Below are 23,509 nucleotides of genomic sequence, written 5' to 3'. Positions count from 1 at the left end.
TTTATCATTTACAATGCAAAATGTACCTACATCATATTTTTATATTGGTTTTTGTTTAAAATATTTTTTCTGCAAAATCATCAAACAAAATATGCTGTGTGGGTTTTAACTACCTACATACTCTACATTAAAACTTGAATTCCATACGGCAGTTAATATTTTATAAATTAGGCAGCAGAGAAAAATATATCATAAGTCGATACAAGTTTTAATAAGATTCAAATGTGCAATGAGATATGTGGAGGATAAAATTCTTTAAAACTTAACTTGGGTCTTACAAAGTAAGTTTCGAAGTAAGATGTCGGATCAAACACATTTGTCTATGAAAGTAACCCTGATGTACGAGATTATAAAATACGATGTTTTTTTATGATAACAAAGATTCCTGTAACGAAAGATTGATTGTTTTGGCAAATTTCTACCTCTCCAAAGCAAGATATTATAGGGAGTTTGATAATCAGTAGGCTACGAGCACATTATGACTGCATCATAGTAGAAGAACACAATATCATTATTTTAACGAAAAATATTGTAAAACGCTCTTTTTACAGTAAACATTATATTAGCAAAATAATTACAGAATACAATTTTAAACATTCTTTTGACAACGTCCAGCCAGAGAGAATAATAATAGAATAGTCGCCGCGTGACATATCTTCTCTTCTGCCAGCCTACCCGCGCAGCCGAATACTTCCGGAAACGCCCGATGTCATCGGCTAGGATAGCGGCGCGTAACATCGGCCATCCTGCAAAGTGAATACCAAAGGTATTCACAAAAATAAATTTGAGAAAGCAAACTATTTCTGATCGATTAACTCTTTAATAAACCAATCAAGTCTTGCGTATCCACAATATCCAACAACTTATCCATTTTGCAATTAACTTTCACGCTATATGTGTATATAATTTATTTTTCGTTAGTACCTAAACCCCGTTTCCTTACTTCATTCCCAGCAACCAAAGACCTTCATTCTATTTATCCAAGTTTACATACAGTTAATGCTGAATTCTAGTAGCAATCATAGAATGCTGAGAACCAAACTTAAGTTTAAAAAAAAAACACCCAGAACAATTAAACCTTTCAAAGCAAAACCTCCAATTAGTAAGACAGCAGCAAATGAAAAGGAATGAGAAGCACAACTAAAGAACTCCATAGAAGTCGCAAAGGAAGTTAACACACAAGATAATATAACACACAATAAGGACTTATCAGCACACGATTCATACATATAAATAAGCATACGCAACATATACCAACTCAATCAAATCAATTAATCAAATGGTTTACGAGCAACACAGCATAAAGGCAAGAAGCGTTAGAAAAGTCATAACTGAAATTAATAAAATATTTAAAACTAACATGCGGAAGATTGCCATGCTTCCAGATTATAAACACAGAAAAATGCATTCAAACGACCAGAGGCATTAAGAAAAGAGACGGGAAAATACAGACAGCGAAAAGAGATTAGATCCCCAGCATAAAGGATAAAAACGGCATAATAGAAACCACAATACGAGAGTCTCTATCAAAGCTACTAAATGCATCCAAGAATTATACACATGCAGAAATACTACAGAAACAACAGATCCGACCATTAAAGAACCGGTACCGGAGACAATCTCTGATAAATAAAAGTAGTCAAATAAAACTCCAGGTGCAGAGAATATCAGCAATGAACTTCTCATCGAGAACAGGGACATTATTAACACCTACACTCACATAGTTATTGACTGAGGTCTTAAGAATAAATTAATTTCAAGTCAGTGGACAACAATTACTATTATACGACTACACAAGAAGATTGAAAAGGACATTTTTTTATTACTAGCTCTTCTAACCTAATCGATAACATAAGATGTACAGACTCCAAATTAAGAACGGATACATTAGCAACAGAACTGGGTGCACGACTTTCGAGAAGTGAACTCTACATGCAATAAAAGTAAATTAGGAAACAAGTTACATTGTGTTTGAATTAGTAATAACGAATTAGTTGAAGTCACAAATTAGGGACAGAATTTATTATTCCAAGTTTCTTAATCTGAGGTACTTTACCGCTAAAATACAAATTTCTTGAAGCATATTATTGTGGACTGATACATTCGCCACAAAGGCAAGTGATGACTATAATTGATTCGCCATGTTGGCAAGTTGAAAGTCACTCTGTTATGGAGACGGTTGCCAGAACGAGAATCAGCAAAATTAAGTTTCATTAACAAAACAGAGTTATCAATGTCAACGTTAACCCATTTTTGTAAAATAAAAAAATGATATCTGCCATCTCGCGTCTTTATTCAAGAAAACTGATTTTAAATTGAGCAAGTCTAGATTCGTAGCTTTGTAAACTGTGGCAGTGGTTATTCACGTGTGAAAAATGATACAGAAACTGCTTCTGGGCTCTCTCACCAATCTCTGAATATGTTCGATGAATGACGGACTCCAGAGAGCATAGCAACATTCAAAATCAAATCGGACGAAACAACTAAAAAGACGACAGAGATCTCGGGATCTTCAAAACTTTCGTTTGTTATAACAGAAAACCAATTGAAAGCGCAGCCTACCCCGTAACTATGAGTCGAATAGTCAGTTAAGCCACGCGTGTCAAGACACTTCCTAAATGGGATATTATTTAAAATATAAGAAACTCTAAGAAGACTATAAGTCTTAACAGTTTGAATAAATAACTATAGGTCTACAACTTGATGATGTCAAATATCTACAATGTCCTCGCTAAAGTGATTCTATATCGCAGGCATAACCAAGACACTGGACCAGATTCAACTAAGAGAACCAGCAGGCTTAACCGTTACCCCAGTGTTTATAAAAAAAACTGTCACTGGCGATCGAAGCCGATGTGGAGACATGTGATTTACAATTACACTACTCAAGTACAGCATTAGCTACACGTGTATGTTCCGCTTATATAAACAACCAGCACAGAGAGAACATGGCCAACATGGAATAAAATCAACTACAGCAATTTTCATATGCATTTACAAAATGAAAATAACTGAACTCTAAACATACTTTTTTTTAACTATTTGATTAAAACATCAGCTTCTAATGACCCACTAAAATCAGAAGACATCCATCTCTGAAGTATCATCATGACATGAATTCTTTGTGCATGTCTGCTCGATAAAACCACGGTTAATATATTTCTACAACCAAACAGGTTAACAGAAAATAACTTATCATAAGCAGTATAATAGATGTCAGTCGTAAGGTTTTATCTGATATTTTACTTTTTTTTTGTTCATAATGTTATTACCAACAATAAACCACCACCACCACCATGGTACACTTCAAAATTGCAGGAACACTCAAAGACAAATACAAATGTTTTTGCAATCTCAGATTACCATTCCCACTGTTTATCAAAAAATTGAGCGAAGGTTAACCAACCAAGCTTAGTGTTACAGCTAGTACGGCAACACAATCCAGTATACCATTTCAGAGTCACCATATTGTACCCTTATTCATTCGCAGAAATATTGCTCACATATTGTACCTTATTAGTATACTTAGAGAGCATCAATTTTTCAGAGCCATTGCGTAAGTGCTATATAAGAATACCAAACATTTCAATTAATAAGCCAGTGCTTTTCAATTTATCCAGAGTCCAAGTACAGACAGAATAGTTTTTTATCATGCTCCAAACCAGATCAGTGAGGGTATCTGGAACAGAAGATATGTATGTTATATTATATTATTATATTACATTTCTAAACAACAACGTTTGCTCTGTCTTATTTTCTTTACTCTGTTTTCCTAAATTGCATTTATGCATCAACACAGTTGACTGGATTTTGGAACCTCGTATACCACAAATCACATAATATCGTACTCCTGCCGTATATTGTAGCTTAATCTCTTTATGTCAGACTGTCAGCTTTCCTTGTAAGATTAATGAATTCACAGATATTATATATAGTTTATAATTAAATATAAACACTAAACCAGAAACAGAAATAGAAAAACAGAAAAGAAATTAAGTAAAACAGAATTAATGAAGCAGATCAGTAAAATAAAGCAGTCAAATCAGACAGAGTATGTTCTGACGTAGTGTTACCAGGTGTCTCGATGTGCGCGGAATATCCCGGTTATCAGAGTTCTGGAGACGCGTCCCGATTTGCGACTGATTGGGACATTAAATGTCCAGAAAATCAATAAATTTATCAAAAGACATTATTATCAAAAATAAACAACACATCACATCACTAGCCCTGTAGGTATAGTTTTATTTTGTTCTGTTGTTTAGAGACGCGACTGTACCGTGATCTATGATTCGATGTTAAAACAGAAATTGCAATGAAAACCAACATTAGCATGACTTGCAGTATTTTTTTTGTGTTTCGACTCTTCTACCTGGATCCCGATTTGTTTTACCTGTTGCCCGATTTCAAACAAATAGGACCTAGTAACACTAATCAGAATGCTCATGGCTACAGACAGAATATGATCAGAAGGCTCATGACCACAGACAGAATATGATCAGAATGCTCATGACTACAGACAGAATATGATCAGAATGCTCATGGTTACAGACAGAATATGACCAGAATGGTCATGGCTACAGACAGAATATGATCAGAATGGTCATGGCTGCAGATAGAATATTATCAAAAGGCTCACGGCCACAGACAGATCAGATTAAATAAAATAAACAGTTACGCACGTTCGCATTGTCAGCCTGAAGTGTTGCGCCACCGATTTGACTTCACATGACTCCAGTCATTCCTGTCTCCAATGATTTAGTTTCTAAGAAAACACCCTCTCCAGTGAGCCAAGCAGCAGGCATAACGAAGTTTTTGTTATGAATGTCGTGAATCGTACTAATGTGCAGACATCAATTCCATATGCATTCCCAACATATTTATTTCAACAGACGTAGACGTTGCCATGGTAACTAAAATCTGAGAATCTGGTAATTTTAATTTTGGCATTCAATGATTCATCACAGATTTATTCCGATAGTTCTCTACACATTCGAATTCAATGTAACTTCAAATTATCATTTGTATAATCCCACTTCTGAATGTAAAACGCTCTTTTTACAGTAAACATTATATTAGCAAAATAATTACAGAATACAATTTTAAACATTCTTTTGACAACGTCCAGCCAGAGAGAATAATAATAGAATAGTCGCCGCGTGACATATCTTCTCTTCTGCCAGCCTACCCGCGCAGCCGAATACTTCCGGAAACGCCCGATGTCATCGGCTAGGATAGCGGCGCGTAACAATATGAATATGTTGGTAAGCTTTTGTTAGGTAAACTTATTGATTAATTGTTTAATTTTATTTTAATAGTAGAGACGGTCCGTGCCCAGCAGTGGGACAGTATACAACACTGAGCTGATATAATTATTTTACTATTCTAGCATTACACTTTCCCGGGATAGAATGGCACCTATATTAAGTTAGACCTTTATCAATATATCGGGGAAAAATGCATTCAATTCCCTGTAGTAGTTTTTGCGTCATGTATGTATATATATATATATATATATATATATACAGACATAGGTTTGTTACAAATTTATTATATAAAAAGATTTATATTGAGTGAATGTGAGATTATAATTTGAAACAAGAAATGAGGAAATACAATACTTTATTCTGAAACTGTATACAATCAACCGGTGCACAAAAAGCAACACACGAAAGCTCTGCACAACTCCATACACAAAATGCAAGGACTCCATACGAATACCGCCAAGAGAAAAAGGATCAAATCTGTCACCTGTTCAACTACGTTAAGCAGTGTGATGAAATGCGGATAAAACCAAGGGCATAAATAATATACAGCAATGAAACGCTTCTTCCTCAAAGAATTCATGTACAAACTGCATTCAAAATCATCCAAAGCATCCTTTTGTTTCTTCTTTTCTTTCTTTTTCTTATGCGCCATTCGTTTTCGTGGGTCAGCTTCAGCCATATTCATTAAATATCCAGTGAATTGATTTTCTTCCATAGAACTTTTCATTGCCCTAAAGCCTCTCATTGCAGAAATTCTCATAAAAACACGCTTTAGCGTTGCAACCAGTCCCGAATCATCTATGGCACCTTTTACCATAGACACGGGATCTCTTGCTGCGTTCTTAAGCTTCTTGCATGAATAAGCAGGATCTTGTATAAACCTGCAAGTGGAACGGCCGACATCGCCGACAACCGAACAACCCAATTTAGCGATATCCATTACCGAATCAACCGCAAGAAGCACGTCGGAAGGTTTCATGTTTTTTAATCTGTCGGCTAAATATTTATTCTCCTTTATACGTTTTTGACGACGCATTTTATCTTCTCGTTCGTATCGTTTTTGTCTCGACACAAAATCTTTGTATCTTTTTTTCGCTGCCTTTTCTGCTTCTTTTCGCATGCGCTCTCTCTCTACTAACAAGCGTTTCTCTTGCTCTAACTCCATTTCTATCTTCTGTGCTCTTTCTTTTTCTTTCCTTATGGTTTTTGCACATTCACAAACCGAACTATAACAAGAACAGATCTGTTCTTTAGTTATTAAAGTATTAAGGATACGTGATTTTGCATTTTTTATTGCATTTATATTTTTAGTAAGTTTATCAATAATTTGGTCGATATCACCACCAGGTGCAGTAGATTCTTTCCTAGAACCTTTTGCTGGTATGCTTAATGATGCGCCTCTATATTCATCTCCTATTTTTTTCTTGCATGGTATACAAGGACTATCTTCGTGTGGTAGGATCCGGCTATATACCTTCTAATTGAGTACCAGAGCAATAGGAAGGTTGTAATACAATATCAAGGTAAGATCCGGAATCCGTTCTGCAGTCTGCTTTTTGTAGTTCCGGCTTTGGTGAACCACTTTTTTTTATTTTTTGTTTACTAGGCAATTTATCTTTACGTACAGATTTTGGTGTCAAATTAGCTGATGCTGTTACCCCTCCCACATTATTAAGATCTGAGAACTTGACTTGTTTTTTGTTGTCTTTGATTAGTTTTTGATTTAAGTCGGTAACATATAGTTGCAAATAATCGTCACCACATCGTAAATTATTTGTTTTGTATCCAGCGGGTAAAACGTGGTCCTTGGGTTTTTTAGTAGGTAACTGCGATTTTTTCTTTCTTTTCGAATCACCAGATTGAAACTGAGAATAATCCTGTCTATCCTCTTCTAAGTCAGGGTGGTTTCTTATTTTTAAACTCTTTGTTTTCTTCGGCTCCTTCTTATTAGGTTTGGATGGACGTCGCTCGCTTTTCGTTTTCTTTAAATTTTCAGCTTGTGGTAATTCAGGCTCTTTTTTTGTTTTGTCTGACTTACACACGGGGCAAATATGTATACAAGGCTTAGTACCGGTATTATTTTTATTTTTTTTCGAAAACAGCTGCTTGCATCGACAAAGAAAAGATTTTGTTTTATTTAAGTTACTTGACGTTGATGTTACCGCATCTTTGCCTTCTGTTTCATCTTTTTTACCTTTTTTGACATTTAATTTTTTCGAACTTTTCGACTTTTTAAGTCTACGATTCTTAGATACTTTATCTTGTTTTGATTTGCGCAACTGCGTACTTGGATTTTCGTTACCAACTGTTCCTTTATTTTCTTTTTTCGAAATTAAAGTCTTGCTTGCTTTTTTATTAAATTTGTTAGGCGCATACGGTAAAATAGTTTCCATTGCATTTGCATTTTGGATTTTCTTACTTTTTGCTGTGGATCGGCCCTTCAACTTTATGCGGCGATGTGACTTCGTAGATGTAGCTTTAGTATTTGGACACGATTTAATGTCGCACGTTGTACATACACATTTTTTTGATGGTTTCTTCTTAATTGAAGCTTTATGATAGTATACTTGATATTGTTGTGGACCAAATATTGATTTAGGATTATATTCTACACATTTGCCGCTCCGATCAACAGACTGAGCTTTAGTAATCAGACATGGTTTAATGTCGCACGTTGTACATACACCTTTTTTTAACGGTTTTTTCTTAATTGATGCCTCATGATAGTTTACTTGATATTGTTGTTGACCAAACATTGGTTTAGGATTACATTCTACGCATTTGCCGCTTCGACCAACTTTAGATGTATCTATATTGGGTTTGTGCAACTGTGCAGTACAAAAACATCTTTTAAGAGCATTAGATACTAGCGAACCTCTGGTGTGAGTTTTGGGAGTTTGGGCTTGAGAATCCCGGCTGCGATAATTTGGAGTTTTGTAAGCATACTTTTGCTTTGTATCTATAGTAGGTCTACTCTCACGACGGTCTGTAGTAAAATTGCGTTGAGCCTCAGGTGTAACTTCTTTATAAAACTCTATATTAAAACTAAAGTTTGAACCAATTTTAACTACATTTCTGTTAGCAATATCAGAAAATAATTGCAGTCGAGGCTGTTCAACAATCATAGAGTCATTAACCGATGATGATCGTTGTTGTCTCCGGTGTTTGGCTAACAAAACTGACTGTGTTCTTTTGGACTGAGAAAACTTTCCGTATCTTGTAGTCATACTCGATACCTGTGAATATCGTTTAGTATCCGTACTAAGACCTTTGGATTTATAACGAGCATTTCGCCTTTTAATTCTTTCGTAGCATTCGTAAGGATCACATTCTCCAGGTATACAAACGTTTGGCTCACACTCATATGGATCTAAACCATATGGCAAAGATTTGGATTTATTAAAATTGCATTTACTTTGTGTACACATGTCTTTAGTTCTAGGTTCTTCTATTGGTTTTGTTTGTTTCAGAGCAACAGGCTGTTTTGAAGTGGTCTGTAGTGCTAGAGTACAAAAGCATCTTTTTAACAAAGGTGCCGCTCCTGAACCTGTAGATTGTCGCTGTGCACTTTCCATTTGCACTCCTTGACAACGTGGAGAACATTTACCTTGAGAGCCGCGGGTTTTTAATTTTCTGGGTCTTTGTTTATGTTTTCTTTCAGCAGTAGAAACATAAGATTGGCCATCACCATGAGCCTGATCATGTGGTGTCGAAGTTTGTTTATAAAACTCTATGTCGAACTTGAAACTTGATCCTATTCGTACCGCTTGTCGGTTTGGATTTTCAATTGCAACTGAACTCCGCATTGGTCTACTACGTGGTGCCTTATCAATAGACACATTTCTTTGAAGTCTCTTGTCTTTAAAATGTTTAGTTTTTAAAGATTGATCTCTTGTATTTATTCTAGAAGTTAAACTGTAGTCAGATTTCATTGAAGCACGATCAGTCGCGACGCCAGATTCTTTCAATTGTCGACGTTTAATACGACGTAAACATTCGTATGGATCACAATATCCTGGTACACACACGTTTGGTTCACATTCGTATGGTTCAAGAACACGTCGTTGTTTCTTTGTCGCCGTACTGGCGTCGAATGAACTAGGTTGTGGACTATAATCTACTTGCATCTGGACTGACGGATGTTTTTGTTGTTTACCTTGTTTATGCAATTTTAATGTACAAAAGCATCTTTTCAGAAACGGTCCCACGCCAGATCCTTTAGTTTCTGTTTTTGGTCCGGAAGCTTGAGACTTCCGATGATAAAAACTAATGCCTCTATTGCCGGCGCCCATATTTCTAGAATTGGATTTTGGCCTTTCCTTAGCTCTTTTGTGTTCACTAGGTCTGTAGATTTTTTTTGGAGTGTACGTTTCTTTAGGGGACCCGTTTCCAGATTTATCTTTATAAAATTCGATATCGAAACTAAAATTAGAACCAATACGAACAGCTTGGCGATGCGGGCTACAGCTAGGCTTTAAATCGGACTGCCTAACGAGTGACCGAGGCCTATCTGACATCGTAACTTTCTGTTTTTGGCGTTCCCGAGGAACAGACGTAGCATGGGTTTTTCTACCTCCATAACCAGTTCTTGTTGCAACACATTTAGAATCTTGGCATCTGTCAGTACTAGATGACACGGAATGTCTTCTCATATCTCTCATTCTAATTCGTTTCTCGCATTCGTAAGGATCGCACTCACCAGGCACACAAACACCAGGTTCACATTCATAAGGATCTAGATTTTGTGCACGTATAGCATGTCGCGGTTTATTAAATTTCTTCGGTGTACGAGTATATGTTGATTTATAATCATTAGCCAGCCACGGTTGCGTCTGGATGCCGCTATCTTCACCATGGACACCAGTAATAGGCTTTTGCAGTTTTAAAGTGCAAAAACAGCGTTTCAAGAAAGGAGTAACTCCTGACATAGTGGAGCGCATCCTTTTAGCTAATACCTGTGAATCTACTTCCCGCATACGTGGTCTAGCTTGGCATGTTTTGGCATTACACGGAACCGAAGACCGTCGTTTATAATTACGATCGAACTCACCAACATCTTTATGTCGTATTTTAGTTTCAGGTGGGACTGTTATATTTCCTTCGTTATTATTTTCTTTAAAAAATTCTATATTAAAGCTAAATGTAGACCCTATGCGGACAGCTTGCCTGGAAGGTGTATTGGGAAGATCAATTTTGTTATAACTCGGTTTTCGGGGTTCTACCGTGCCTGTTCTATTGCGGCGTGTCTTTTTCTTCCTAGATTGTATTTTCATGTTCTTTAATTTTCGTGCAGAGGAAGCCATGCTAGTAGCAGACTTTGTTTTCATAGGTACTGTTGATGTTCCATATTCTCGTCTTAATCTCTTTTTTATCCGCTTTTCACATTCATAAGGATCACATTGACCCGGAATACAAGTATTGGGTTCGCATTCATATGGCTCTAACTTATATGGACTACGTTTATCCATAGTCATAACATTTTTTGTACTAATATTTGGAGGTTCCTTAATAGCCATTCGCATACTTTGCGTACCCATCTCGGAATACTTTTTCGGTACTTTATGTTTACGCAAATTTAATGTACAAAAGCAACGTTGCAATAATTGACCCACACCTGATGCCCGATCCTGTTTTGATATTTTTTGCACTTGTGAATCACGACTTCGTTTATGTTTTTTTCTTTCATATGATCCTCTACTCTTTGTTTTAGGTCTAAAACTCCTTGAATCGTCAGAAGAACGCCGTCTTTGGTAATGATCCGCTATTGGTTTTTCTTTAAATATCTCCGTTGTAGGTCTATCTTTATAAAACTCAATATTGAAATTAAAATTCGATCCAATTCTTACAGCTTGACGTCCTGGTGAACCGGAATATTCAATCTGCTCTCTTTTTTCGAAATCACCGGATGATGATGGTTTTACTATTTTTGAATTTGTTTTAACAGTCATTTGAGTTTGCTTAGCTCTAGGTGTCCGGTGTGCTTGAATTCTGGAAGATTGTGATCTTGTTCTTAGTCTTCGAGTACAAGTTTCTTTTGTACACACTTTTGCGTTTCTTTTTCTTATCAATTGCTCACATACATAAGGATCACACTCACCGGGAACGCACACACCAGGTTCACACTCATAAGGTTCTAAACGGTGTGCTGGTGGTTTGTGGGTAGGTTTAGAACTAGTCTCTTGTTCTGTTTGGGATGGTGTGCCTGTTTTATATTTGGGGGCAGTTAGTGATTTCATAACACATAAACATCGCTGCAAAAAAGTAGGTGAACCTGAAGATTGCTGTTCAACATTAACATTCATAGTTTGATCTTGGGAGTGAGATACTGCTTTCTCCTTTCTGTGCAGTTTTGCTGTGCAAAAACATCGCTTCAGAAATGAGCTAGTCATTGTCGACTTTATATTATGTTGCATAGACTCTGACTGTGAATCTTTATGATGCATAGATCTGTCATCTTGCGTGAAGCGTTCTTTGAAATCATGAGTTCTCTTTGGTCTTTTTACTTCCGGGACTGTTTTGTATTCAATGGGTTTAGCAGCAACGCTAGGTCTAGGTTGTAGGTTAGGGTTTTCTTTAAAAAATTCTATATTAAAACTAAAAGTAGATCCGATACGAACTGCTTGACGCGAGGATTTAGGGATATCTAATGATTGTACTGATTGTTTGTACGTCTGGGCATGTTGTCGTTTCCCTTTACAATTCAACTGGTTACATCTGTTCCTCATTTTCCTCCTTTGTGTAGGTGTCATACTTGCAGTAGACGTTCTGCCCAATTTTATCGGACCGGAACCAAAGTCTTTACCACGTAATTTGCGTTTTTTTATTAATTCTAAACACTCATAAGGATCACATTCTCCAGGTATGCATACGCCCGGTTCACATTCATAAGGTTCTAAGCTATGTCTTATTTTTCGGTACTTTTGTGGTTCAGTGTTTTGAGTAGAATCTGTAGTTTGAACTGATATTATCTCATTATGAACAGCTACCCCTTTGTCGTCAGTTAAATTTCTTTTCTTTTCTTTTTGATGCAATTTCAAAGTACAAAAACACCTTTTTAGGAACGGTTTTGCACTTGAACCTCTATGTTCCATTTTTGTCGTAGATTGTGAATCTCTATCCGTACAACACTTGGGACATCCTCTAGTTCCACGATGCTTAATTTTTTTTTGAGTCATCCTCATTGGGCGTTGAGTCGTTGAAGGTCTAAATGTGACATCTTTTACAACATGTGAGGGATGTAATTTATCTTTGGAAAATTCTATATTAAAGCTAAAATTGGAGCCAACACGTACAGCTTGCTTCTGGCTACCAGGACGAGCTGTCTTTTGTCTCAATATGGGAGGCGACTGTGTCATTCGTGGTGGTGCAAATGACGCATTTGATTGAAGCAGTTTTGAACGGTGCGGTGTGTTTAATGTTGTGCTTGACGTGGAGTGTAGTCTTTGTTGAGTCCCCGATGATTTCGAGGCCCTTCGCATTAAGCGTCTCATAATCCGATCTTGACAAACTAAAGGATCGCATTCATATGGAACACATACTCCCGGCTCACATTCATAAGGTTTTAATTTATGTGTGAGTGGTGAATTCCTGTAATTTTTAGGTACCTGAATATTCATAGCACAAAACTGTCTTTTTAAATATGCACTCACTTCATTTCCATTTTGTATACTTTTTGAAGTATAATATTTATTATACCCATAATATTTGAGGAGACTCAATTCTGAAAACTTTTTGATTTGGTGATTATGGGTCGGCGATGGATTTTTGGTACACAAACTTCTCACAGCCTTTGGAGCTTTTATATAATTGATATTATTTCTTGCATAATAAGGGTTCAATCTAAATATTGGTTGCGATACTATGGGACCAGATATTAAAGGACCATTCTTATTCTGGTGAAGATTATTGGAGCCAAGTGGTTGTTGTCGTTTAGAATTAAATTCTATAGCGGAATTGGGCAACAAAGAACATGAAGAAATCTCCGAACAGTGAAATGGAGCAATTCTAGTTCTATAAAGATCAATTTTTTCGATAGACGTCTTGATGGAGTCAATTTTTCTTAAAGCCAATTGTTTATTCACAAATCTAGGTTTTGTTACACCCACCCTGCTAACTGTGAAAACTTGGGCTGATTTTATTGGCTGATTTTTCTTTTTTTGAAGTTGCAAAGTGCAAAAACATCTTTTCAGTATTGGAGCTACCCCGGTAGCTCTGTGTTTTCTTTTGACATTGACCTGTGACTCGTGTTGACGCATTACGGCTCTGTTTGGTTGTTCGCCTTGATTTTTTAATAATTTATACTCTTGTACATCTCCTCGTTCACATGGAATTTGCGTAATTTGACTTTCATCAGATTTTCGATCCTTGTAAAACTCAATGTCGAAACTAAAATTAGAACCTAATCTTACAGCTTGGCGAGGCTGTTTGGCAGCAAATTGTTTTTGAATCTTAGGTATGTGGTCTGATGTTGGTGGTTCTTGAATTATTTTTGTTGTTATGACTTTTTGTTTTACCGTTTTAGATTGAGCAAACGCGTCCTTTATTGCAATAGGTACATTTTGCACGGAATTAGATGTAGACTTCATTTTCGATGGTTTAACAATAACTCCCACTTCTCTGGACTGATGTCTTTTTTTGCGCTTTTTGATTCTCTCCAAACACTCGTATGGATTACATTCACCTGGAATGCACACATACGGTTCACATTCATATGGTTCTAATTGTGGATATTTAGACTGTTTGGTCTTAAAATTTGGTGTTTTTGTGCCGATATCGACGACATCTTTCTTTGCCTCTTTTACAGCTTTCCGAAGTTTTAAAGTACAAAAACATCGCTTCATAGCAGGACCTATCGGAACATTTTTTCGTTTGGTTGCAGCTTGCATTAAAACCGATTTACGCTGAGTTATATCTGCTATCTGCGAACCACGTTCCCTAAGAGGTGCCGGTTTTTTTTCTGGCTTAACGAAGATTTTAGACGGTTGAGAAACCTTACCTGGAACTGAATCTTTGACAAGTTTATCTTTATAAAATTCGACGTTAAAACTAAATGTGGACCCAATTCTAACTGCTTGTTTGTTAATATTATTAGACACTTGTAAAGGCCGTCGCGGCGTATGAGTTTTCTCTGCTGACTTAGTACTAGGAACTTGGTCTTCATATGCCACTAATGTTGACTGCACTTTTTTAGTTCTTGCGCGCATAACTGATTTTGGTGCAAAACTAGACGTAGATTTAGTTTTACGGTGTTGCGTATTAGATGTATGTGCTTTAGTCTTTAACTCTTTAATCTTTCTTTTTTTGATTATTTCTAAACATTCATAAGTATCACAATCTCCTGGAATACAAATACCTGGCTCACATTCATATGGCAGTAATTCAGGTTCAACTATAACCTTAGTTTTTCTTATTTTTTTAGTTGCAATTGATACAGTTTTAACGTTTGGTTTTGGTTTAGGTATACTTGGTTCGCTTTCACCTGATGTAATCGTTCCCTTGGTGGTGGATATTATCTTTCTTTTCTTCTCAGTTCTATTCAATTTCAATGTACAGAAACATCTTCGTAGTTTATGCTTTTGTGACGTAAATTTGGTTTTTGTAGAACTGCTAATCTGAGAGTATTTGTGCTTAATATAGCGCTTTGCGCTAGGCATGCTCTTTTCTCTTCTAGGCTTTTCCACAACTACTCGTTCTGTTTCCAGAATCGTATTATCTATAACAGGGGTGGCAGTGTTGCCACTACCTTTAGAAAACTCAATTTGGAAACTGAATGATGATCCAATACGCACTGCTTGCCTTTGCGATGATGAACTCTTCTGAGCAGATGTAACAGTTACACTAGTTACAGGCTCTCTCTGAGGGCGACTATTTAGTTTACGAACAGTTTGCACTTGAAACCCTCTAGAAGAAGCACTTGAAGCCGACTTTGTTGTAATGGTTGATGACGACTTTATTTGTTTCTTAGTATTCATCGACACCGAATGGCGTCTTATATTTCTTTCTCTTATACGTTTCTCACATTCGATTGGATCACATTCTTCAGGTAAACATATAGGTTCACATTCATATGGTTCTAAAACATATGGCAATTCAGACTTATTATTTGTTTGGATACTTTCTGTAACCGACTCAGTTTCTGTTTTAACAATTCTTGGAGAAGTACAGGGACATACACATTTTTTATTTGTTTTATCTACATTGAACGTAGTTTTAGGTTTACGAGGTTTTAATTTCAATGTACAAAAACATCGCTTCAACGGATGCCCGGTTGCTTGAATATTTTTTATAGACTGATTTAATGTAGTTTCGGAACCTTTATCTTTTTTGTGAACTTTTTTTGGACGGTTTTGCCCATCTTTGGTTCTTGACATTTGCTGGCGTGCCTTAATTATAGACCTAACGTCTTGTCTAGTTGTTAATGCTGGCGTTTCAACTATTGGAATTTGTTTATAAAATTCTATGTTAAAACTGAAAGATGATCCAATTCTAACAGCCTGGCGAGCCTTTTGAGGCATTTCTTTTCCCTCTAATCTACTTTCTGTTTGTTTTAGTATCTTAAGGTTTTCAACTTTCAGTCCACTAGAATGTTGTTTAGGAATTTTCGATTCCTCTTTATTATCAGGTACAGCAGGAACAGCTTGCGGCGAACCCTTGGGTTTTCGGACTTTTGTTTCAGACTTAGTTTTAATAGTAGTCTGGCCAGGTACAGTTCCTCTTTCTTTTGTGTTTTTTGTGTCTTTCTTTTTAATTTCAACGCAAAGACATGAACTATCGAACTTTTCTTTGTTCCCGGGTTCAACTTTATGCGTTGTTCGTTTACTTTTACTAAGTTTTACAGGCTTCTTATTGTGTTGCACTTGAATACTAATTTCTGATATCTTGGGTTTGTCGCCAATTTTTTTTTCACGCCTCTCGGCACTTGTACTCTCGCGTCGAACACTTATATCTTTTATTTTACGTAACCTTTTTCGCGTTAATATTTTAAAACATTCCTCAGGGAAGCACTCTTCTGGATGACATTCAAAGTCGCATTCCCAATCTTTCAAATCGCGTTTCCGTCGAAGTTTTTCTCTGAATTTAGTCAATGAATCTTTTTTTATTTTAAATTTTTTTTCTTCTGTTGTCTCTTCTATGTTTTGTGTTATAGGTTCTGGTTTTTGCTTGCTACTGTCTATTTTCTCTTGAATTTTTTGTTTAGTTTCTTGCATTTTCTCCAAAGACTTCTTTGCGGCCGCCTCCACGTTTTCTTTCACTTTACTGTTTGTTTCTTTTATCATTGTGACGGATCTTTTAGTGCCCTCCTGCATACCTTTTACAAGACGTGCCTTGGATTCTTTAACCTTTTCTATAGATTTTTTAATTGACTTGCTTTTCTTTGGCTTAGTTTGCTCAGGAGCACCTAGGAGCGATTCTAAAACAGGTTCTGGTTTATCTTTTCGTATCTTTTTCATCACGGATTTTGAATGCCGTTTCATCATCTCACTAAATTTGTAAGTGCAAGTGCATGGATCTGAACGTATATGTTTAGTTTTAAAATGAACCGCTTTACCCGGTTTGGTCTCTTCGCCTGCTCTTTGTCTGGACATAACACTAGATTTCGATGTCATTCGTGCTCTATCGCGGCGTTTGTGTTTATGCACATGCGTCTTAGTTGTCTCATTTTCAATACCAAGTTCAGAGCCACAAAGGCAACAGCTGCAACAATCGCTGGAATTCTCAGAGTGCAAAACATTGCCCTTATCCACTAAATCAACTAGAGCTGGTATATCATCACCTTTTTGTGCATTTTTGTCCATTCTATTCGAATGTATCTTCCTTCTTGGTTTTAAATCCGCGAGACTTACACTTGTACTACTACCAGAAAGCAATTGAGTCCGTATATCGTCGTATACAGCCCTTGTACGGACAAGTTTATCCAATAACTTCCTCTCCCGCAGGGGTATATATTTGCCATAGTAGAGTTTGTCAATTTTCGAACCTTGGGCTATGATTCTACGCAACGAAGGACGATCAGACTCGCTTCTATATAAACAAGTTGAACTGGAACAGCTCCGACTGGAAGTAATGCTACCTTTTGATGGTTTCATTGCCACTGTGTTGCTTTTTCTGCCATTAAACAATTATCATTTCGCACAAAACCTCTTAAACAATTTCAAATTCTTCACAACAACTTCACCGTTACGATATGTTCACGAAACGCGCCACATAACATTGTGAATCTGGAAAGTGAGCTCGGTGTTAAAACTCTAAACCAACTATTTAACAAAGAATAGCTAACCTTAGCATAATCGGTACATTGGCTTAGTTTAGTAGGCAATCTATGATTCCTAAAACGTAAATTCTATGCGTCTTTAGGTTTTTTTTATGATAGGTCTACAAATTGAAATTGCACATCGCGTCGTATAAATTTAGAAAGAATTCCTTTTTCTTGAGTCTATTAATTTTACGAGTCCATAAAGCTTTATAATATAGGTAATGCCTATAACGTTAGCACCTCTGCGATATATAAGTTAAAATATAACACTGCTTGGCTGCATGTTATGAACGTTATTTAGGAAATTATATGCTGTAATAGTGGCGAAGGGTTAATATAACACGATTCCCGTCGGTTTCCTTTTACGTAGAATCTAATTATCATTAGAACGCTTTATAGACTTCATTTATGCATATTACTATCCATATGTTATGTAGGGTTACCTTTCGGAAAATTTCACCTTTCGCCATTGTCAAGTACTACTGGAAATAGTAAGTAAATAGAGTACTAACTGGACAGCTACACTCCGACTCCACATTTACAGACTTGGAAACGAAGCGAGACATCGACCATATTCTCACATTGCTATAAGTCATACATTTCCGGAAGTAAATAGCCTTTTAACAAGGCACTACCACATAATTTCATATACCAGCACATGGGTAAAAATTTTAATAAAATTCAATGTAAAATCTGTCACCGCATTGCCCAAAAAACAATAACACAAAGTTTTTTTATCCGTCAAAATGTATCCGAAATATGTCAAAGAATTTTTGATATATTGCAAACTTTATGCAGCACAACTTTAAATTTTTTTTTCTTAGTGTGAATATTTTTACTTACCCAGATTTTCTGTGCAGGTACAGTAATTAAAATATATAAGCATTATTTTTGTTTCTTTACGTATTTTAGATTCATCTCAATGCATTGTCTCAATGGGAATTTTTTGTTCGTAAGGAGTATTGAATGAAAAATTCATATTGAGATGAAGAGAATTCATATAGAGAGAAAGAGTTATGACATATAATTTTAAATTTTCAAGGGAGGGGACACCTTTTTCCCTAATTAATCGTCTCTTTTTTTATATGAATAGTAGTCGTTCTATGGGTATCCATTCAAATAAGTTAAATCTGGAGAAGGTATGTAGATACTAGATTCGGTTGCCAAGGCCTACGAATAAAATTTGTTTATGTTTCGATTAGAAAAATAAGTGAATTACTCGATAGTAGGTTTTTGAGACAGATATGAGTATTGGGCATTGCCCCGTGTTTTCAATTTTCTTTGTAATAAAAAAGCATACGTAATTTTGTTTACAGTTACAAACAGTGGTTTAAGAAAACGAATTTCCTAAAACATAAATAAATAAAATAAAATCGGAAGTATTCGCAAACACGGAGAACGGTGAATTTAAGAGTAACAACTCTACTCACCCGTTAAAAAAATACAGGCGAAAACTAATGCATTTTACGTGATAATAACTTATATTACCTGTCATTAAATATTTGTGTTACCTACCTAAAGAAAACAATAGAAGAATAGGTATACCTACTACATTATTAACATTCGATTAAATAAGTCAAACGTAAACGACAAAAATATTTTTTTATTTATTGCAAGTTAAAAGCAAGTACCACTATTTAAATTATACTAATCCTTAATGTTCTTAAGAAAATAAAAATAACTAATACTAAGATTAAAGAAATATACAAAGTTTGTATCATGTAAGAAATATTCAAAGAATCAAAGTAGATACACCGGCATTTTTATTCGACAAGTGCGAAGTAAATACACTATGTGAAAGTACTTATAATCATGAATGAATGTAAAGTAAATACGTACAAAGCGATCGTGGGCAGATATTTACTATTTAATGAAGTAGAACATTTTATTCGTCAGAGGTTAGTGACTTGTGAGACACCTGCGTGACAGGTTGCATCGAAGTCGCCGGACAAACTTACCTGATAAGTTCTAGAAGTTAATTTCCAGACGCCAACAGTTCCAAAAAATAAACACAAACTAAACACACTACACTTTTATTATCACCACTCATACACTTTAAAGTAAGTGATAAATAAGTTATTGCGCGAGTTTCATACAGCCACTTCACGCGACACAAACCAACTTTCACACTCAAGTAGCAAAGGCAAACTAAAACCTGTATACGGAGTACGGACCATCTACCGCTCTGTTATGTACGGACCCCAAAAAATGGGTTTTGTTAACCGCATGTAGCGCCATCTATCTTTTCACACAGGAGTTTGGTATTAAAAGTAAAATGTCAATGTGGCGGGCAGTTTTTACCTGTTAGTTCCTTTATGCGTCAAGTATTTATTTTATGTTTCGTTAGATGGCGCTTCACTACAATAGTGATAACTAACATTCAGCATTCAATCATGCTGATAGAGTAAATAACATTCTAGGTATTTTTTTTGTTCACACAGTGGGATAGCTAAATTTCCCCAACAATGTGGTGAGACGAACTTTTTGTTAAATAAAATTAATAGTAGGTAAAATTAGTACAAAATACTTATTTTACTTTCAATCTTGGACTCGTGCTATCAGGGAAAGGTGGTTCATTCTATTTATTTTCTCCTGTGTATAAAAACTCTAAACACTTTGATCAATATAATAGATGTATGGCATGCTGCCTGTTTTTGGAATATTTTAAATGAAAATATTTGGATGATTGTTAAACTCACAAACCGTTAAACAGATTAACATTAAATTTGATACATGGATATTGGATTGATCATGTAGAATATGAGTTAATCCAGGATTAATACATATTGTACATTTTATCCCATTCATGAGCTTCTGTAGAAAATATATCAAGATTTTAATGATTTTTCAAAACATGGCACTGACATCTTTCAGACGATGCCATGGATCGCTAGAATTATTCATGTACTTTTGTAGCTGGTATGGTATTTCCCACATGCATCTCTCAGATTTAACTAAATAAAAAACTGCATTTTTACAGGCTTAAATATATTATTCTTTAATTACAAATCATTTAGACATAGCCAATTGCTATGAACTATTTTCAGATTCTGACTCCGACTCGCTTGGTGGCCACATTGGTCTGTCATCTTTTTCTGATTGAGCAGACTCTAAAAACTTGGCTTGTGCTTCTAAAACACTCTTACTGTCAGTACATGCTGCATACAAATCTAATGCTTCAGAATTAAGTTCTAAGAATGAGTGTCCCCATGAAAATTTTGACAAATAGAACCTTGCCTCATTTTTGTGTCCTGTGATGAACATAGCTGCTGCCAGTGCTTCTACACAACTAAGTTGGTATGGTTTACCATAGTTTATAGGATTTGCAGCTACTAAAAATGGCAAAAGCCTGGGATGTGGTGATTTCATTCTCCCAAATGGTGTTTCATCAATTTTAGCCCAGGAACAGTCAATCACAGCTAGGCCAAATTTCACTATTATATCTTTGTCGCTTGGACTAACGCACTGAGTGCCAACTGGAGATAAAACAAGTCCTTGAAACCGTTGGCCAAGTTTTAAGTTTTTTATGAGGTTATGCCGCAGTAACTTTCGTCCTGAACATTTCTTAGGGTCGCAGTGGTTCAAGTCCCACATGCTAACCGGGAAAGATGCTTCAGTACCCTCGTCATCTGAACCACTTTCATCGCTTTCTTCTGAAGATTGTACGCTAAGTTCACTCAGTCTTTCTGCATAATCTCTTTGCACGTGATGATTAGAACGTTTCCCATGGACATTGCCTTTTTTGCCTGGTGCCATTAGGTCTGCAAATTTAAGTTATTTTAATTTAATATCAGATGTTTAAATTCGATTCCAATTTGTTGTATTGTATTTTTTTAAGTTTCAACCAAGATGACATTGATTTGTTTTTATTGATTTGACATATTATGTCATTTGTCATAAAGACCAAAATGTCAAAAGTTGGACATTTGTCCATAGAGTTATGGCGATTTTTTTCTCTTTCTGTTACATTATTAAATTACATGATACACTTTTACTATGCTAAAATACCAGTTTAGGAACTTACAAAAATTGTTTGGAAGGCATTGTCGATAAAATTCTGCACTTCAAATAAATGTTTAAACGAGCAGATTTTATAAAGAAATCACTGTCATGCACTGTCAGTTCTAAATCAATCAAAATAAAAGTTTATGACTTTATTTTATTGTTATTTAGTTAATTAAATTATCCAAAATTGATTTTACTCGTGGAAGGATGAGCAGTGCCTCAATGGCGGGTAAGTTCAAATATAAAAATTTAAAATACTTTTTTCAGCTTCTGTGTAGAATTTTGTTTTAACATGGTTTTACCATTCTATCACTTGCACTATTGACTCTCGTCTATCCCAAATTATTTTTTACTGTAGGTAGGTACCTATCTTGTATATTAAGTTTTCGTTGTTTAATCAATAGGAATGCTAATATAGTTAAAAATATGGAAATAGTGCTTTAACTGTTTCAAAAAGTTTACTAAAATTATTCGTTATGTAGTCATCAATAATTCTTAAATTTAACCCTAGGTTATACCGATTCGTTGGTTTAGTAAGTTTTATATTGGTACAATAAAAAGTACACTGTGTGGGAAGATTCACTAACGTCTCGAGGTCGTCCGGTGTTTTTATTACGGTAAAGTCGTACCAGTTTAGGTACGGCTAAATTGGACGATGCTGTAAGCTCTAACCTACCAAGATGACTCATCACCATTATATACAAAATTCTAAAGAATATAAGAAATAGGTCGTTCTAACGGGCATTGACGAATGAAAGCCGCAACTTCGATCCCAGCATCGAAAGAAACGAATGTTTACTCTACCCTAGATTTGATTGTTGTAGGAAAACCCATCGTAATTCGCAGTATTTACGATAAAGATTTGTATCATAGTATGGATCTGAACTATGTGGAATCATTCAGTATACCTAATACCTATTAATAAGTTTATTTCCTTCCTTTACCCTAATTACTAATTAGCAACATTATTAATTCTAGAATAGGTCATGTTACAATTCACCGTTCACACGCTTGCCGTGTTGGTGATCCTATTGCGTAATTATATTATGAAGGATATAGATATCAATATATTGAAGACACGATAAATTACTGAAATTATAATGATCAGTCTAACAGCGCGTCGATCGATAGAGAAAATTGCTCCTGACGGGCGAACTAATAGGTTTGTTGCTGTATGACATGGAAAATATGCACTTGAATTATTCCATAATACCTGCTTTTGAGTTTAATGTTTTTATACTCATAGGGCAGAGTCATGCGACCTAATACAATTTGCATGTTGGGTTTTATGCTATGAATAAAGGTTTCGAGGCATGCGTGGGCTGTAGGCAGGTAAATCGTGAATAATGAACAATTTTAAACGATTTTAAACGTACTAATTAAAATGTGTGATTATTTAGTGAAAAATGAAAAACAATAAATTGTCGGGATTAAAATTTGTACACACTATTTTTATATACTCTCTATCAATGGCGAATGGTAGATATAACCCGATTCCTGCCGGCTTCCCTTTTTGTACAATTAACAAACACACACAACGTCACGCATTTTATCCCCGAAGAGATATATCGGGGGATGCAGAAGCGCAACCATGGCACCCACTTTTCGCCAAGTGTGTTCCGTCCCATGATGTGATAGGGGGCGAGCCTATCGCCATATCGGGCACAAATTCCAGACTCCGGGCTGATACTGAGCAGAAAAATCCAAATATCACTTTGCCCGACCCGGGATTCGAACCCAGGACCTCAGAGCGCTGCCGTACCGCGCATGCAGTACAACTACGCCACCGAGGCAGTCAATTTGGTTTTGTTTGTACAATTATATAGAATCTAATATCATAAGAACGATTTGCAGACCCCTTTTATACATTTTAGTACCTATATGTTGTGTCTGGTTCCTTTTCTGATAATTTCACTCTTCGTAACTGTAAACTATGATAGTATGAGTTGGACATCTCTGGCATCCCTTCAGGGATAGAAGCTCACGC

The 23,509-nt window shown here is 35.8% G+C and overlaps 3 protein-coding genes across 4 annotated transcripts in view; 1 reads left to right on the top strand and 2 right to left on the bottom strand.

Moving 5' to 3' along the window:
- Positions 1 to 19,679, bottom strand: part of LOC115454134 (protocadherin-like wing polarity protein stan) — a 180,594-nt gene extending 160,915 nt beyond the window's left edge. The window contains exon 1 of the mRNA XM_037443532.1: positions 19,476 to 19,679. The gene's annotated coding sequence lies outside the window, so the exon portion shown is untranslated. The remainder of the gene's footprint in view (positions 1 to 19,475) is intronic.
- The window catches only part of LOC115454952 (calcyphosin-like protein), a 63,825-nt gene that overhangs the window by 18,423 nt on the left and 21,893 nt on the right, over positions 1 to 23,509 (top strand). The window contains exon 1 of one of the 2 annotated variants that reach the window (XM_037443535.1): positions 21,610 to 21,751. The exons of the other annotated variant lie outside the window; for it this stretch is intronic. Coding sequence (XP_037299432.1) covers positions 21,730 to 21,751 — 22 coding nt within the window. The 5' untranslated portion in view covers positions 21,610 to 21,729. Of the gene's footprint in view, positions 1 to 21,609; positions 21,752 to 23,509 lie in introns of those variants that run through there. 2 annotated transcript variants of the gene reach the window in all.
- LOC115452565 (18S rRNA aminocarboxypropyltransferase) lies at positions 20,489 to 21,411 on the bottom strand. Its single transcript, XM_030181137.2, has one exon. It carries the CDS (start codon positions 21,271 to 21,273, stop codon positions 20,548 to 20,550), a length of 726 nt encoding a protein of 241 aa, XP_030036997.1. The 5' UTR covers positions 21,274 to 21,411; the 3' UTR covers positions 20,489 to 20,547.

This window comes from Manduca sexta, chromosome 26 (assembly GCF_014839805.1).
Source record: "Manduca sexta isolate Smith_Timp_Sample1 chromosome 26, JHU_Msex_v1.0, whole genome shotgun sequence".
Lineage (NCBI taxonomy): Eukaryota > Metazoa > Arthropoda > Insecta > Lepidoptera > Sphingidae > Manduca > Manduca sexta.
The sequence above is the reverse complement of the archived record's forward strand: the minus strand, read 5'-3'. Positions and strand labels throughout refer to the sequence as shown.